The 13,878-nt window shown below is 42.9% G+C and overlaps 1 protein-coding gene across 2 annotated transcripts in view; it reads right to left on the bottom strand.

Annotated features, from left to right (window-relative positions):
• znf609b (zinc finger protein 609b) overlaps nucleotides 1–13,878 on the bottom strand; it is an 83,736-nt gene that overhangs the window by 13,173 nt on the left and 56,685 nt on the right. For both annotated transcript variants that reach the window (XM_086226659.1, XM_086226650.1), the window contains exon 3: nucleotides 10,538–10,763. In XM_086226659.1, the coding sequence (XP_086082785.1) occupies nucleotides 10,538–10,763 (226 nt within the window). The remainder of the gene's footprint in view (nucleotides 1–10,537; nucleotides 10,764–13,878) is intronic.

The following is a 13,878-nucleotide window of genomic DNA, read 5'->3' as shown; positions in this document are numbered from 1 at the left end:
GAGGTAAACCACAGTTTTGGCTGCCTATACCAAATATGGTCACAAAATGGTTGCAGTCTGTAAGTCCCTGGAGCGTCATCGCTAGAAAAATGGGTTCAAAATTGAGCCGCTGCTGATGGACAGTATCACTAAATATGCTGCTAAAACACTCAACATTCAGGGTTAAAAATGTCTCCACTTGCAGTTCAGCACATTCTTTGATTCCTGCTCTGAATCATTAACATGCCTTTTTGTGGACTACCCTCACTTTTGTGTTTTCCCATCGTAGGTCCACCCTCTGGCCACCCACTCCTGCTATAGAGTGGTCCTTGGCTTCGGGGTCACCCGAGATCGCTGCAATACTTTCTCTGAATGCTGATAACTCTTGGGTGGACCAAGGACATTCAAGAAAACTGGGCTATAGTTGAAAGACCCACTCAGATGAAAATCATGTTTTTCATGTTGTTCATATGGCATTTTTCTGATGCTATATCTGATGAAGATATGCTGATATCTTGAGAAAATAAACTCAAAATTGCATTTCTGAGTATTTTGGCATTCAAATCTTTGTGAATCAATTGCAGACCCTCAAAGGCAGGCTCAGGCAGACTGGCTTTCACACGTTAAAAAGCCACTGGACAGGCCACAAGGTCCTGCCCCTGCCCCGCCCCACTCCGCCCGCTCAGCCTCTGAGGAGTAAAGAAGACGATGGCGGATCAACACATATGTGCTGCAGCGGGTTGCAATGCTGAGAAGAAGGATAATGACATTAGCTTTTATAATCTACCGCAACACTTTGCTATGAGAGAGCAATGGATGGGGTTTCTTGGTCATAGCAACGTAATGAACCACACATTGGTTTGTGGTCAACACTTCCCACAAGACTGTTTCACCAACAGGTAGCGGAAAAAAAAGGGCTTCACCAGCAAGTTGAATTTGAAGCCGGACACTGTGCCTTCCAGCAAGAGACAGCCTGCATCTTTACTTATTTTTACTCAGCTTATTTTTTTCTGTCTGGTGCTAATAATTCAACCGAGCCTGCCCACCAGGTCCTAAAGACCTGGCCTGAACCATGTGACCCACCATTGGAGGGCCCCCAGCAAACATGACATTTCTCCTGACCTGCCTGTGGGCTATCCCCCCGCCGTATCTCGTAGGGCACTGAGCAGCACCGTCTCCGCCCACAACTCAAAGGCAAATTGCTAATGAGCTAGCGGGGACCTGCAGAGGCAGAGTCTTGGAAAATGGCACAGGTTTTCTGATTTGGGCAAAAAACTCTGTCGTCACTATCTACAGACCACTGCGAATGCTTTAAAATAGCTAAAAAGAAGGATTGGAGTGGGTCTTGAACTGAAAAGGGGAGGGTGCTTCAAATGGTTACTGACTCAATATTGAAGCGAATCGTGAATATGTGATTGTTAGTATCAATATTTTCAAGAAAGCAGTTTAGATGTTATTTTCATAAGACTGGGCTGGCTAAGAAATAGAGAGGCATGGCTATTTTACAAATTGGATCTACATGACCCATTTGGAAAGACAGAAAGGGGTCTGGTATTTGTTTTGGCTCAGGAGGTAGGAGGCCCACATTCATCAAAACTGTTTGATTCTGGTTCGTTACCTCCAAGGGCCCTTCCCACACAGCTGTAATGCTGCAGTGTTAGCAGTAAAACACTCGTCTTGTATATTGGAATAATGCTGTAGCTATAAGCCTGTGATTGGCGGAATATTTCGACAGTACCTCCGCCACTACCTTCTGTCCGCTGCTGATGTCAGCGTTCCTCTGAACTACCAAGCTCAAATCAACCTAGAGTACATGCTGACAGCAACCAACCCTGATGAGGATTTAGATAACTACAGCAGTTTTGGTAGCCCTGCTGGTTTCTTCATGTGAGTTGTTATAAAGAACAAATATGTCCAGAGAATTTTCAGTTTGATATTCCTGCACTTCTAAATGGAATGTGGTTACAACTGACATATTGTGAGGGCACCGTCGATGCTTCCTGGGCTGAGAGCCACCTACATCCATTATGATTGGCTTACTGAGAGCCACCTACATCCATTATGATTGGCTTACTGAAATACAAACAAGGCAGTGAAATTTCTACCATAGCAGAACGATAATGCGTCGGCAAAAATGCCTGTCCTGTGCTGGCATCGTGCAACCAAAGGGTGGACAGATGTCTGGCTACGCGAGACGAACAAAACACTGTCATTATTGTCTTTACTTCAAGGTTCAGGCGTCCACATTTGCTGGCTTTGGTGACAGCATGGCAGACAGGCTATTTTAACTTTGGGTCCACCAGATGACATCTTCTGCCGGCAAATGAGCAGGCAGCTCTATTCAGACAACACGGAGGAACGTGAGACATTGTTGCATTTACTGCCCGCATAGCAATTATCATTACAGTGTGGCTACAAAAATGACAATGAGAGTTATTCAGTGTGTAAATGCAGCATGTACAGAAACAGACACAGAATTTAAAGGTCGCTGATCCAGTCGAAGTCCTCATGGCTGGAGTTCATCATTAGGTTTAATAAAATTCTCTCTTTTACAAGTGAAAAGGATTTTCATTACAGACGAGTTCAATTAAAGCTTATGTAGTCAACATCTTGGCCACAAGCTTTCAGTGAACACAGCCTTGAGTATTCAAATGTAGAAATAATGACTAATATTTGAGAATCATTTGACCTCATCCATGAAATGTCCAGAAATGATCTTCTGGGAAGAACCATGATTTCTGCCCTGCTGCATACACACGCACAGGCATAGTTTTAATCAAAAACATACCTTGAGAAGATGACGTTCTCTCTTAATTAAACAACCATTATTGTGGTGATACTTGTTGTTAGTTATTGAACAATGAATTTAGATGCTGGCCGCCCATCTATTAGGCTGCTTGGGAAAAAAGGGGGGGGGGGTGGAGGAGGTTAAAAATGATGGAATGTTTGAGGAGGAGCGAGGAAACATTCTCACAGCTGTATGTGAGCACATACAACGTGTGTGTGTGTGTGTGTGTGAGAGAGAGAGAGAGAGAGAGAGAGAGAGAGAGAGAGAGAGAGAGAGAGAGAGAGAGAGAGAGAGAGAGACTTACAAAGCTGTTGAAAAGGCACTTACGAGGGGAGCATACAGGTAACTTCATGAGACAAATGTTTCCAGGCAGAATCCTCTTTTGACTCCTGTGCGACATTCATCATATTTTACGATACACTGATTGCATTGTTGCGCTGTTGACGTGGGGAATTTAAATCGCAGAAATTCTTGGTAATAGCAGAGGATCGCAATATGGGCAATACGCTCAAGGGTGCAGAAATAGATATACAGAGTTTCAAAACACCCTTCAAATTAATCTCCATGTTTTTATCCTAGGAATAATTTTCAAGCTGTCAGGACGAAGACGTCTATGTCGAGTATGCCTAACCATGAAAAGCCCTAGACAAAACAACTCAAACAAATTTCCCTGTAGCAGAAAACAAATTGCCGACAAAACGGAGACGACGTTCTGCGCCAGATCATTTGTTTACACATGGGGAGTTAGAGATCAGTGTTTGTGTGAGCCATGATCTCTCTTTACTCACTGGATTTGTTACGAGAGAAGAAACATACAGGAGTTCAAAGATCAAAACAGAAAACTTGAGCTTTGAAAGTGCAGTTCATTTGGGAGTCGTTTTCAAGGGGAGGGCTGCTGAGGGGTGAAAGGAAAGGTTGGAATGATTTGGAGTCATTTCCTCTCTATGGCACCCAACTCCACGGTATACTTGTACCGGATTACTACAAGAGTGTAATGAGAAGCGAAAAATTAAGTAAGGAGTTTGTGCTGCTACATGGGTCACCGCCCACTCCAGCCTGAACCTCCTCCTCCTCCTCCCTGCTTAACACATTTTATTAGGTTGCAGTGGGGCCAAAATATCAGGTCCTCACTGTTGTTGAAGTCTGCGAGGGCCACGGGTTCACTGGCTAACCTCTGCTCTGCTCCTACTCAACAGGAATTCAGTGGGGTTAATGGCATTTTCACTGACTGACCTTGTCAAAAGGCCTTTGTTATCTCTGAAAGTAGGAGATCACTTTTGCGGAATGATTGGGCGTGACATTAAATGTCTGCTCTGAGGGGAAAGGCTCCTGTTTACCCTTAAATGTGCTTGAGGGTATTTGTGGTTCCCAAACAAAATTACTTATGTCAACAACACTTACATGATCACCTTTAGTACATACTCAAATCCTAATATTGACTTGGTTTTGTATCCCACTCGGAAACAGCTCCTTTTGTTTTCCCAGTTTCCTGCAACAAGCACCACTCATCAAGGTTACATGTAGACAAAAAAGTGTGAACAATGAGAGAAAAAGTGTCACTGCTCATTATGGAGAGAAGATAAAAGATAGCCGGGTGCTGCCATGAGCAATGACTGTCACACTGATAAATGAAGCGTTTGAGCACTCGAGTGTCGGAGCCGGTTTTCAACAGTCCACTTTAGGAGTATTTCTGTATTCATGAAACAGAAAATGAAGCCCAGTGGTGTCCGTACCAGAATACAAGATTCTAAGACTGAGCATATTTCGACTTTGATGGATCAATTAATTAGTCAATATGAAGTTAATAAGTCACCTTTTAAATCTCGGTTCAAGTCTTTTCTGTTTGCAGCTGCCTTGAATTAAATTTAAAAAAAAAAAAGACTAATTTCTCACACTAAACTGTAACTGTAATTCTTGTATTTTAATTATCTTACTTTTTATCATATTAACTTTATAATAACTGTTGATAATTGTATATATCTGCATTTTATTTTATGCTTTTAATATGCCGTGCAAAGCACTTGAAACTGCATCATTCTTAAAATGCGATTAATTTTGCTTCATTTATCAAAAACGAAATCCACGAGGCCTACAAAAGATTCTCAAATGTTATGATTTGTTGCCTTTGTTTATCTTATAGTAAAATCATTGTATTTAGGAAGAAGAGAGCAGTGAGATGAAAGACAAGACACAATAAAAATGTAACAGCCGAATCACACAGAGAGGAGCTGCGAATGATGAACAGGCTAATATTTTGTTGGTGCCATTATTTGATATTTCAGAGCAATCTGGTGAGCCCTATCAGGCGTTTTCAGGCTGTAAGCTGGTTCATAAGAGGTAAAAATGTGAAGTCACTCTCACTGACAAGAATAACAGCCTGTGAGAAGGTCAATTCTCTCATACCACTGAGAGGCAAAAGAAGAAAGCATTAGTATGCTTCCCACGTCGTCACAGCTTTATCAGCCTCATGCAGCAGTTTCTCGACAGAGAAAAAACATCAAACCGTTTACTCTTACAGAGGGAGTAGATCAAAACCCAACAGCCATGCATGTAACGATTGTAATATAAATATTTGACATCTCTACCAACTTCACATGCATTTATTATTGTAAAGAATTTACAATGAGGCAAGGAGCTGCCTCTTTAAATGTCATCTGGGTAAATCTATAATCTCTATGTTAAAACAAACCCTCGGGTGTTTTTCCTTAAAGAAGATGGTGCTGAGATTAACAGACAGGTCTGCCAAAGGCACATTACTCAAGCTCTTGTTGACATGTATATAGCAAACATGATATCTTATGACAACCACTGGCAAAGACTACAATTCCTCCAGGCGTGTGATTTATGTTTCATGACTATTTACGTGCTTGAGAGAAAAAAATACAGTTAGTGGCCAATTAGAGTCAGAACAAAGTCTCTCCTTAGAGATTTGGCTCCACTGAGGCGCCATCTTGCAACATCATTGGGAGACTAAATTTATGACTAAAGAGACAAGTGTCCTCCTCCCTCAAAGATCAGTGAGTCATCTGAATCTTAAGGTTCTTAACAGTGTCGTTTCCAAAACATATTTTGGAACTTTGGGGAATTCTTTACATGGAGTGTTCATTTTTCCCTGGAAATCACCCACCTCCACTCTAGCTTGGAGCACACTGATGAGGGTAAAGATTGGCTTGGTGAGGTGGAAAGTGAAGGTTGCGGCTAAAATCTGCCAAGTTTAAATCAACAGGCTAGCAAAAGGAAAAGCATGAAAAAAGGGACATTCTGATCCTGTGATTTCTTCTGTATTTCTACCTCCTCGTCAGCCTGGCGGGGAGCTAAGGGTCTCCTGACAATGCTAACTCTAATTTCAAGGACAGTTTCTATAGCGGGTTCACAGAGAGCAGCCACCGCCGTGCCTTTGTACAAACATTTCAATGAGGCCACTGACAGGTGGTCTTCAAAAGAGCAAGGAAGCATAGCTGGCAAGTGAGCTACGGAGCAAAGTGTTCTTTTCGTACAATATTCCCCCTCTCAACTCCCCGACAGGCTTGGAGAAATAGAGCACAGCAAAAAAAAAAGAAAAAAAAAGACATCACTCAAATGTTTGTACAGGAATATCCGTTTTGAGCTGACCTCTCTTCTATTCAGATACTGAACAGCTTTTAACTCGTGTGCTAAAGCCAACACTCGCCATGCTGCAATGATGTAATGTGTGAGGCATAAATAATCCATGACACAAACATTGATCACAAACAGCCTGTATTATTCATCTATTAAGGGGCTTAAGAAGCCTGCTCGGAGAATAGCCTGCTGTCTACTGCAGGTCGGAGTGTTGTTGTTGTGGTGTGTGTGTGTATGTGTGTGTGTGTGTGTGTCTTTGGGGGTGGGGGACACTGGCATTGAGCTGCAGTGTTTGGCCAAAGGGGCCCCCCTCTACTTTCCCTCTACCCTGGAGCAGAAGCCAAGGCATTCTGGGCAGGGTTTCAAGAGCAATAAACTTCTCCAGCATTTTAGAGATGACATTTGGAGGTATCAGCATGCTAAGCCTGGGAGGGGTTGGCCCATCGCTATGCCGACACGACCCTGGGAGCTGCCACTGCCTCGTCTGTATGGAGGGGATTTGTGTCAGAGCCGGGCCTCAAAATACCACAGCCCTTCCTCCTCTTTATGCTTCACTTGCCACCAGACTGACTGAACAACACTTATCCTCACCTCTAATGATCAACGTCCTCTCCACAGCCCTCCATTCTTTCTCATGTCTGATGTGCTGTTAAGTCTTACTTCAACAAAACATTTAGGCTGCCATTTATAACTTGCTTCTATCCAGTTTCAGCTGAAAGTGCTGCTACATCTGAGTCCAAATTACACAGGATGAAAAATTTATTTGACCCCATCAGCCAAGATTCTTGTCAGCGATGTCCAAAGGTCCGGCTTCTTTTGTTTGTTTTTGTCACTTTCTTCCTCCTCATCCATTTCTTTCTCTGGCACTGGGTGACTCGGGTGAGGCAAAGACAATTACTGGGAGCCTGTTGTTCATTTACTCTCACAAGGCTGTAAGGCAGAGGTGATGAAGCAGCTGTTGGTTGGCATGCTAAATGAAATGCACACACACACGCAGTGCATGCCTAAACAGCTCTGTATGAGACTTGTCATGCAGAGAAGTGGGGGACTGCTCTACTTCACTGCTAATCAGGATGCCTCTGTTATGTCTTTGGGGCCTGTGTTTGCTGCTCTTCCCAGTATTCTGCCTGGATTTGCTTGATTTCCTCATTTGGTTCTCATTTGTTCAGTTGCCCCACAATGAGCGGAGTCTGCTTTCATCGGTCTCTTAGGGAAGAACAGCAGAATGGCAGTGCGGTTGGATGTAAGCAGCATCTGTGTCTCTTTCATTTTAAAACTTGCCTGTGGGTTGTTAGGGGCTAGTACCATAAAAATGATGGAAGGAAGGAATCTGGGTGTTGTTTAATGTAGTGTGCAAAATGTAATGAAATAAAGGCTAATGAGAAATGACCTCTTTGTTTGTCAAAATTCAATCCGATATCACAAAGTGCAGGAACACTGTTGTCACAACACCAAATTTTCACCTTGAGACGATACCACATCCAAACATCACAAAAGTGATACTAAAACAACACCACAGCAACAACATCAAACGTGAGATAATCCATGAAAGAACATGCAATATACATGTATAGAAGTGTACAACAATCCCAGCTCGCCGGTTGTGGTAACGGTGATGTCAGCAGAGTAAGGGTTGCGTTCATATATGGACTTGAACAGCAAGTTAACTGAACAGAGGAAACCAAATTCAACCTGCAAATCATTAACTGCCCCATCAAACTCACTCACTTAACAAGAGAAATCCCATTCGTTTGACCTACGGTATATTTGAAGGAATGATGCATTTTCTTAATTGATCACATTTAATCGTATTTATCTTTTGTTTAACCTTAACGGCCCCACTGAGACAAAAGATTTCTTCCAGGGAGTCCTAGACAAGATGGCAGCAACAATGTCACAAAAGTGAACACACATATAACATAGGTGATACAAGGAAGTATAAGGAGGGTTATTTAAGATACGAGAAAGGCATCTAGGCAGGAACAGCAATAAATTATTAAACAAACTGTTGGCCCATCAGTCTTTGAACTGGCTCGCATTTCCAGTGATTTATCCCTCAAAAGCATTTCTATTAAAATTATAGGAAAAACAGACATATTACAAAAGATTTGTCTACCATCTGGGCAACAAACTATTACTTCACTACTGAAAGCTACGCTATGACAAAGAAAAGTTGTATTTTGGTTTGGTAGCATAGCAACAGCTCAGTTTGAGGTAGAAGCAGCATTCAGCCTGTTAGCGGGCAGTACACTGGTAGGCTTAAGACATCAGCTACAGACAGGCTGTGTGGTGCCTGCTGGCTTGCCCTGATCATCAGCTGCCATATTCACTGTGTGCTTCTACCTCATCCAGAGCGTTTGCAGCCACACCTCTCACCTCAGGCCAACATGAAAGCTGCAGCGGGAGGTAATGAAGATAGATAACACCAAAAGATGACGCTACGCCTCCTGTGCTGTTTTGAGCCATGCCGCCATATGTAGAAATTACATATTGAATACATATTGATTGGAACATCAACTGTATGAAGACCTCATATAGTGTTTTTCCCCCCAATGTTTTGACAGCCGCCCCTCCAAACACACAATTACAACAGTCATTATTAAAGTAGGTTTACTAATAAATCAGGATATCGTGAAGCTTTATTATCTGTGTATCAAGCCACAATCTTGCTTATATGACATCTAAAGCTGTTTAATATATTACAACAATACTTTCACCTGAGGTCATCAAATATATCTTGATCTTTCTATTTCCCAAAATATGAACTACCATGTAAGTGTCTACCTCATACAGGTGGTGTCAAAGATTAAAAGCCACCAGCATCAAAGTGAGAAAGGGGGAACAATGGAAATCCTACTGGTCTCTACAGCTCTGACGGCCATAATAACCAGTGGGGTAGACCTGCAAAGTGCACTATCACCTCCTCTTCTTTCAACACACACCTCTACTACTATACCACTTAGAAAACCACTCAAAACGCACCCAGCAGCCTCCTCCCTGCTGAGCCAGATAGAGTGGAATCACAAGAAAACATAGCTCCATCAGGCCAAACCACTACTTCTTTCAGCCAAAATAGCAGCTTCAAGGGGGTGGGGGGGTGGTGCAGGCAAAGGACAGACTTGGATGGGAAAGGGAAGGGTGCAGGGCAGGGGGGAGGGTCAATCACTCAGTAGGAGGCAGAGAATGAGGGAGCACAAACATAGTGCTGGTGTTGGCTCTGGGCCATGTTTGTGTCACTAACAGAAGTAGCCTTGTCTATCTTCCCTCCTGCCCCAGCCCCCTGCCTTGTGCTCACTCTCTCCCTCTCAGTTTGCTTGGAAACAGGAGTCAAGGGGTGACTGGCTAGAGGCCTTGGTAACAGAAAAGAACAGGGGTGAATCACATACAGCCCAGGGCTGGAACTAAAAATCCACAAAAAAGGGAGCGAGGGGGAAGAAAAAGTCACTCAATACAAGGGACTGTGCTTCAGAATGGTTGATGAGGCAGGGACCTTTTCTGTTTGGTCTCCACGTGAATCTACAAGCAGCGCTGAGGACGTGTCGGCCATTTGTACTCAGCATACTCAAAGAGCAACTGAGCGTGAGCAGCTTTGAAGATTAGGTGTCTGCATTATTTCACATGCATGAAAGAGAGGGAGGCCAGATACCCAGACGAGAAAAATCTGATAGTGATACATCTTAAAATTAAATAAGCTGAATGTGTGTTCGATCAAAGACAGGAAAACTCAAAGTGTCTACGATTTCACTCAGACTGCACTGCAGGAAAGGAGCCAACTTTATTATCATCTGGACGGCTTATAACAGTGTTTTGCTTCCAGAGACATGTTTTTCAGAACAGATATGTCTCCCGTCTCTGTGCTTCCAAGCAAAAAACCAAATCAAGGCCACTCAAGATGTTCTTGCCAACCTCTATTTTTTGACAATATTATGCATCATGTGGGATGTTACAATCACACATTAATTCCACCATCAGTTCCCGAGGCAGTCAGGGTATCCAATTACATTTGAAAAGACAAAATAATGCATCATAATGACAGCAGAATTAATTCAAATGAATCTAAATAACTGAAAACCAGTAACTCTTTTATGTAAACACATTGACTGTAATCTAAAATTATTTAGTCCTCATTTGTCTCACAAGAAGGGGATTTAATGAGACCATTTCACTTACCGTCTTCAGTTTCTTGCCACACAATGCCCTCCAGATTGACACTGGTGCCAGGCTCGCAGGGCCCCAAGCACTCAGGTTCGGTAGCCAGGGCCACGTCAGATGTGTTCACCGCTACTGAGCGTGTACGCACCATTATCTGCTCACACGGCGAGGCAATCTCACTGTTGCCTACTGTGGCCAGGAGGTGGAGGGGGGGAGGGGCTGGCGTGGAGACCGGAGATTCCATCTGTAAGAAAAGAAGTGGGGGTTGAGAGGGAGAGAAACACATGAGATACTTCTGAACCCACTGTGTAAACACACACAAAGCTGATGTTAAGATACAGTGAGCGGAAGTCAACACAGTATTGAGCGCATGGAAGACATCGTGGTATGTCTGTTGCCCTGCAGGCTATCATCAGTGAAAGGGCGAAGCCAACGTGAGTGTTGAAACACGCTACTGTGTTTTCCCTCAACGTTGGGAGTGATTAGCAGGAAGAGCAGGCGGGGAGGGACATGTGAACCGCTCTAACGGCCTCTGCAGAAGGACAGAATTAGTTATGCAGGTTTGGTCAAACAGTTCCTCCCCCTCGCTCACAGTGCGAGTGGGATCCATGACATGGAATCATCTCACAGACTGATCACTCATTAATTCCCTCAGTTATAGAGCTAGTTGTGGTACGAACACTTGCTGCTGACAGTTGGTAATTGATTCCACCTGCTCTTGACACACTGTGACAGCACTGCAAGGACAGTGGGCCTTCATGGGAAATGAAAAGGACGGTAACGGGGGGGGGGGGGTAGTCAGGGAGCAACTGATGGAAGGTATGAGAGAGTGCTAGAGGAAGACACGTGTGTAGGTGGAAGAGAGAGATGGTGATTTAAGGTCTACAGTGACACCGGGCTTAGTGCTCTTTTTTCAAAGCAGTCAACATTAAAGTGCTCCAAATCATTAGCTCTGAACTGCAGGAGGAATGCAACGCTACAGCCAACACCACACATTTCTTAATTAGGCATGAACCACTCCGAGCTCAGTAATATGCTGCCAATGCTGGATCCAATTAGACTCAGAGGAAACCCAGACGAAATAACAACTGACAAGCTGGATTACTAGCCGGTACACCTTGTAAGTAATCGACGTACTGTAGCAAACTGATAATGGAAAACTTAATCCTCTACTTTCATGGAGGATAACCAAGGTACTGCTCAATTTTTAAGCAATAGCAGCTTAGCACAAGGAATGACAATGTTTCCTGACTGTTGGCCCACTTTAGTCCAGATTGAAACATCTGAAGTTCCCTCATGGTGAATCCTAACCCTCTCCATCTTTGGGACAAGAACAAAATGTAGTAGAGAAGTTTTCAGTCCTAACTGCAATACAGTCACTGCTTTTTTTTTGGACATAATCCAACATCGTAAATATCAAAAAGTCAAAATTGTAAGGGGAAGTATGTTCAGATGCTAGCGCTTAGCTGAAAGCAGTTTAAATGCATAGCTCCTGAGAGCTGCAATCATGGCTGTGGCCTCTTTGTATCCTCACAGTTTTGCCTTTTTATGAACTGACAAGTATCTTTCTAATGAGGAGTCAAAAATTCAGCCCTAAAAAAAGAAAGCTCCTCTAAATTTTGCTGTGTGAACCATTTCAGCTCTGAATCAGGAACCTGAATCTGTGGTGAAGTGGAATCACTGAAAACCATGCGTCAGTCGATGATGAAATTAAAAAAACCCTAAAAAGACGGCCGACACAGAAACCACTGTGAGAGGATTGTACATTTTTCCTTGTGCTAAAAAAAAAACAAAACAGTGAATTAATGCGTGCAGAGAGGGAGTGAGAGTCAAGCATAACGACATCCTAATCACTGCGTATCAGTTTCTGATGCATGATATGGCCACGCCGCAGGCCTGGTGAGTCAATGAGACAGGACAGGTAATCCCCTGAGCTGTCACCACACACAGTTCCCAGGCTTTATAGAGGGCTGTATACTAGACCACACAATGAACCCCCCTTCTGAATGACAGCACATGACGGAAGATGCATACCACACACTCCACTGAATTGTATCGGCTTGTGTCGACATTATCGGAATTAATATTTGTGACCAAGATTAGGTGACATAACAATGGCCTGGAAATAACCTCCTGTCCTTAATCACGTATTTTGGTTGAGTAAGGGGCTCATGGAACTGAAAGATAATTATCAGTTGCCTTCTTTCTTTTGGCTGGTTGGTAGCTGCTGGCCCAGAGCAAATCAACCAACTCAGACACTGGTATTGAGTAAGTGCTCATCAATAGCAGAGTAGGAGGCCGTTTTGGCTTCACTACTGTTGACATAAATCTTAAAACCCCCTTTGCCTTCTTTTATTTTGCTGTGAACATATAAGAAGTCTAGCCCAGATATGTTTCAGACAAACAAACAAACAAAACTACAAAACTTTTCTGAAATAACACGAACAAACACACAGGGGCTGTGCTGGAGGCAACAAACATATTGAGATTATTTTGACTCATGCTGCAGTTGCAATATGAGTCGCAATGTTAGAAGGAATTCTCATTCTGGAGTTGTTATTCACGTTTTCATCAAAACATGTTGACAAGATCATGGAGTTTTTGATGGATGTTTTCTTATAGAATATCATTTGCAGGCTGTAATATCTCTGCTGATCCAGAATACTTTGTTTATTCTGGTTTTTGGACACACATACGGCCTTTAGCAAATATTGCACCTCCTGTGATTTGGAGACTGCGCAAGGCCATGTTGCTATTTCAGTAAAATTTCAAATAATTTGTCAGCTCCAGTGAGCCCCAAACCACATGCTGCTGGGAAGCCTCCAGCTTCTTCCTCATATCCAGAGGTTCCCAAACCTTTTCAACTTCACATAAAAGAGAAATTTGGTGCCTTCCCAGGATCCAGATTTACAAAAATACATCATGAATGGGCATAACATCTGTATTTATGAACTAATGATAAAAATGTATACGTACACTGTAAATTATAAAATTTGCATCACAGACGTAATCAAATTTGCTGATGGTGATGTTAAAACAAAGACCAAATATGTACAAATAATTCTGACTGAACATAAAGGAAATTATTACACATGCAGACTGGAATTCTGAATTTCAGGTGACCCAAAATGATCAGACCCCAGCCCAATAAATGTGCCAGACTCATAAAGCCCCACAGGCCCTAGCGGTGGGTGAAGAATACAAATTTCGCATGCGTATGCACTAATGGTCCTTTCCTACCGCATCCAAATTCATATTTATAATTTTTATCTTTTGTAAAATAAGCCATTTCCAACCCTTTTTTAAAATCTTATTTCCTAGAAATTATCTTGCAATCCTTGAGCTTTGTCTTGTAACCC

The sequence above is a fragment of the Aulostomus chinensis genome, chromosome 2 (genome assembly GCF_037954235.1).
Source record: "Aulostomus chinensis isolate RoL2024-O1b breed Wild chromosome 2, RoL_Achi_v1.0, whole genome shotgun sequence".
Lineage (NCBI taxonomy): Eukaryota > Metazoa > Chordata > Actinopteri > Syngnathiformes > Aulostomidae > Aulostomus > Aulostomus chinensis.
This window is presented reverse-complemented; position numbering and strand designations above follow the sequence as displayed.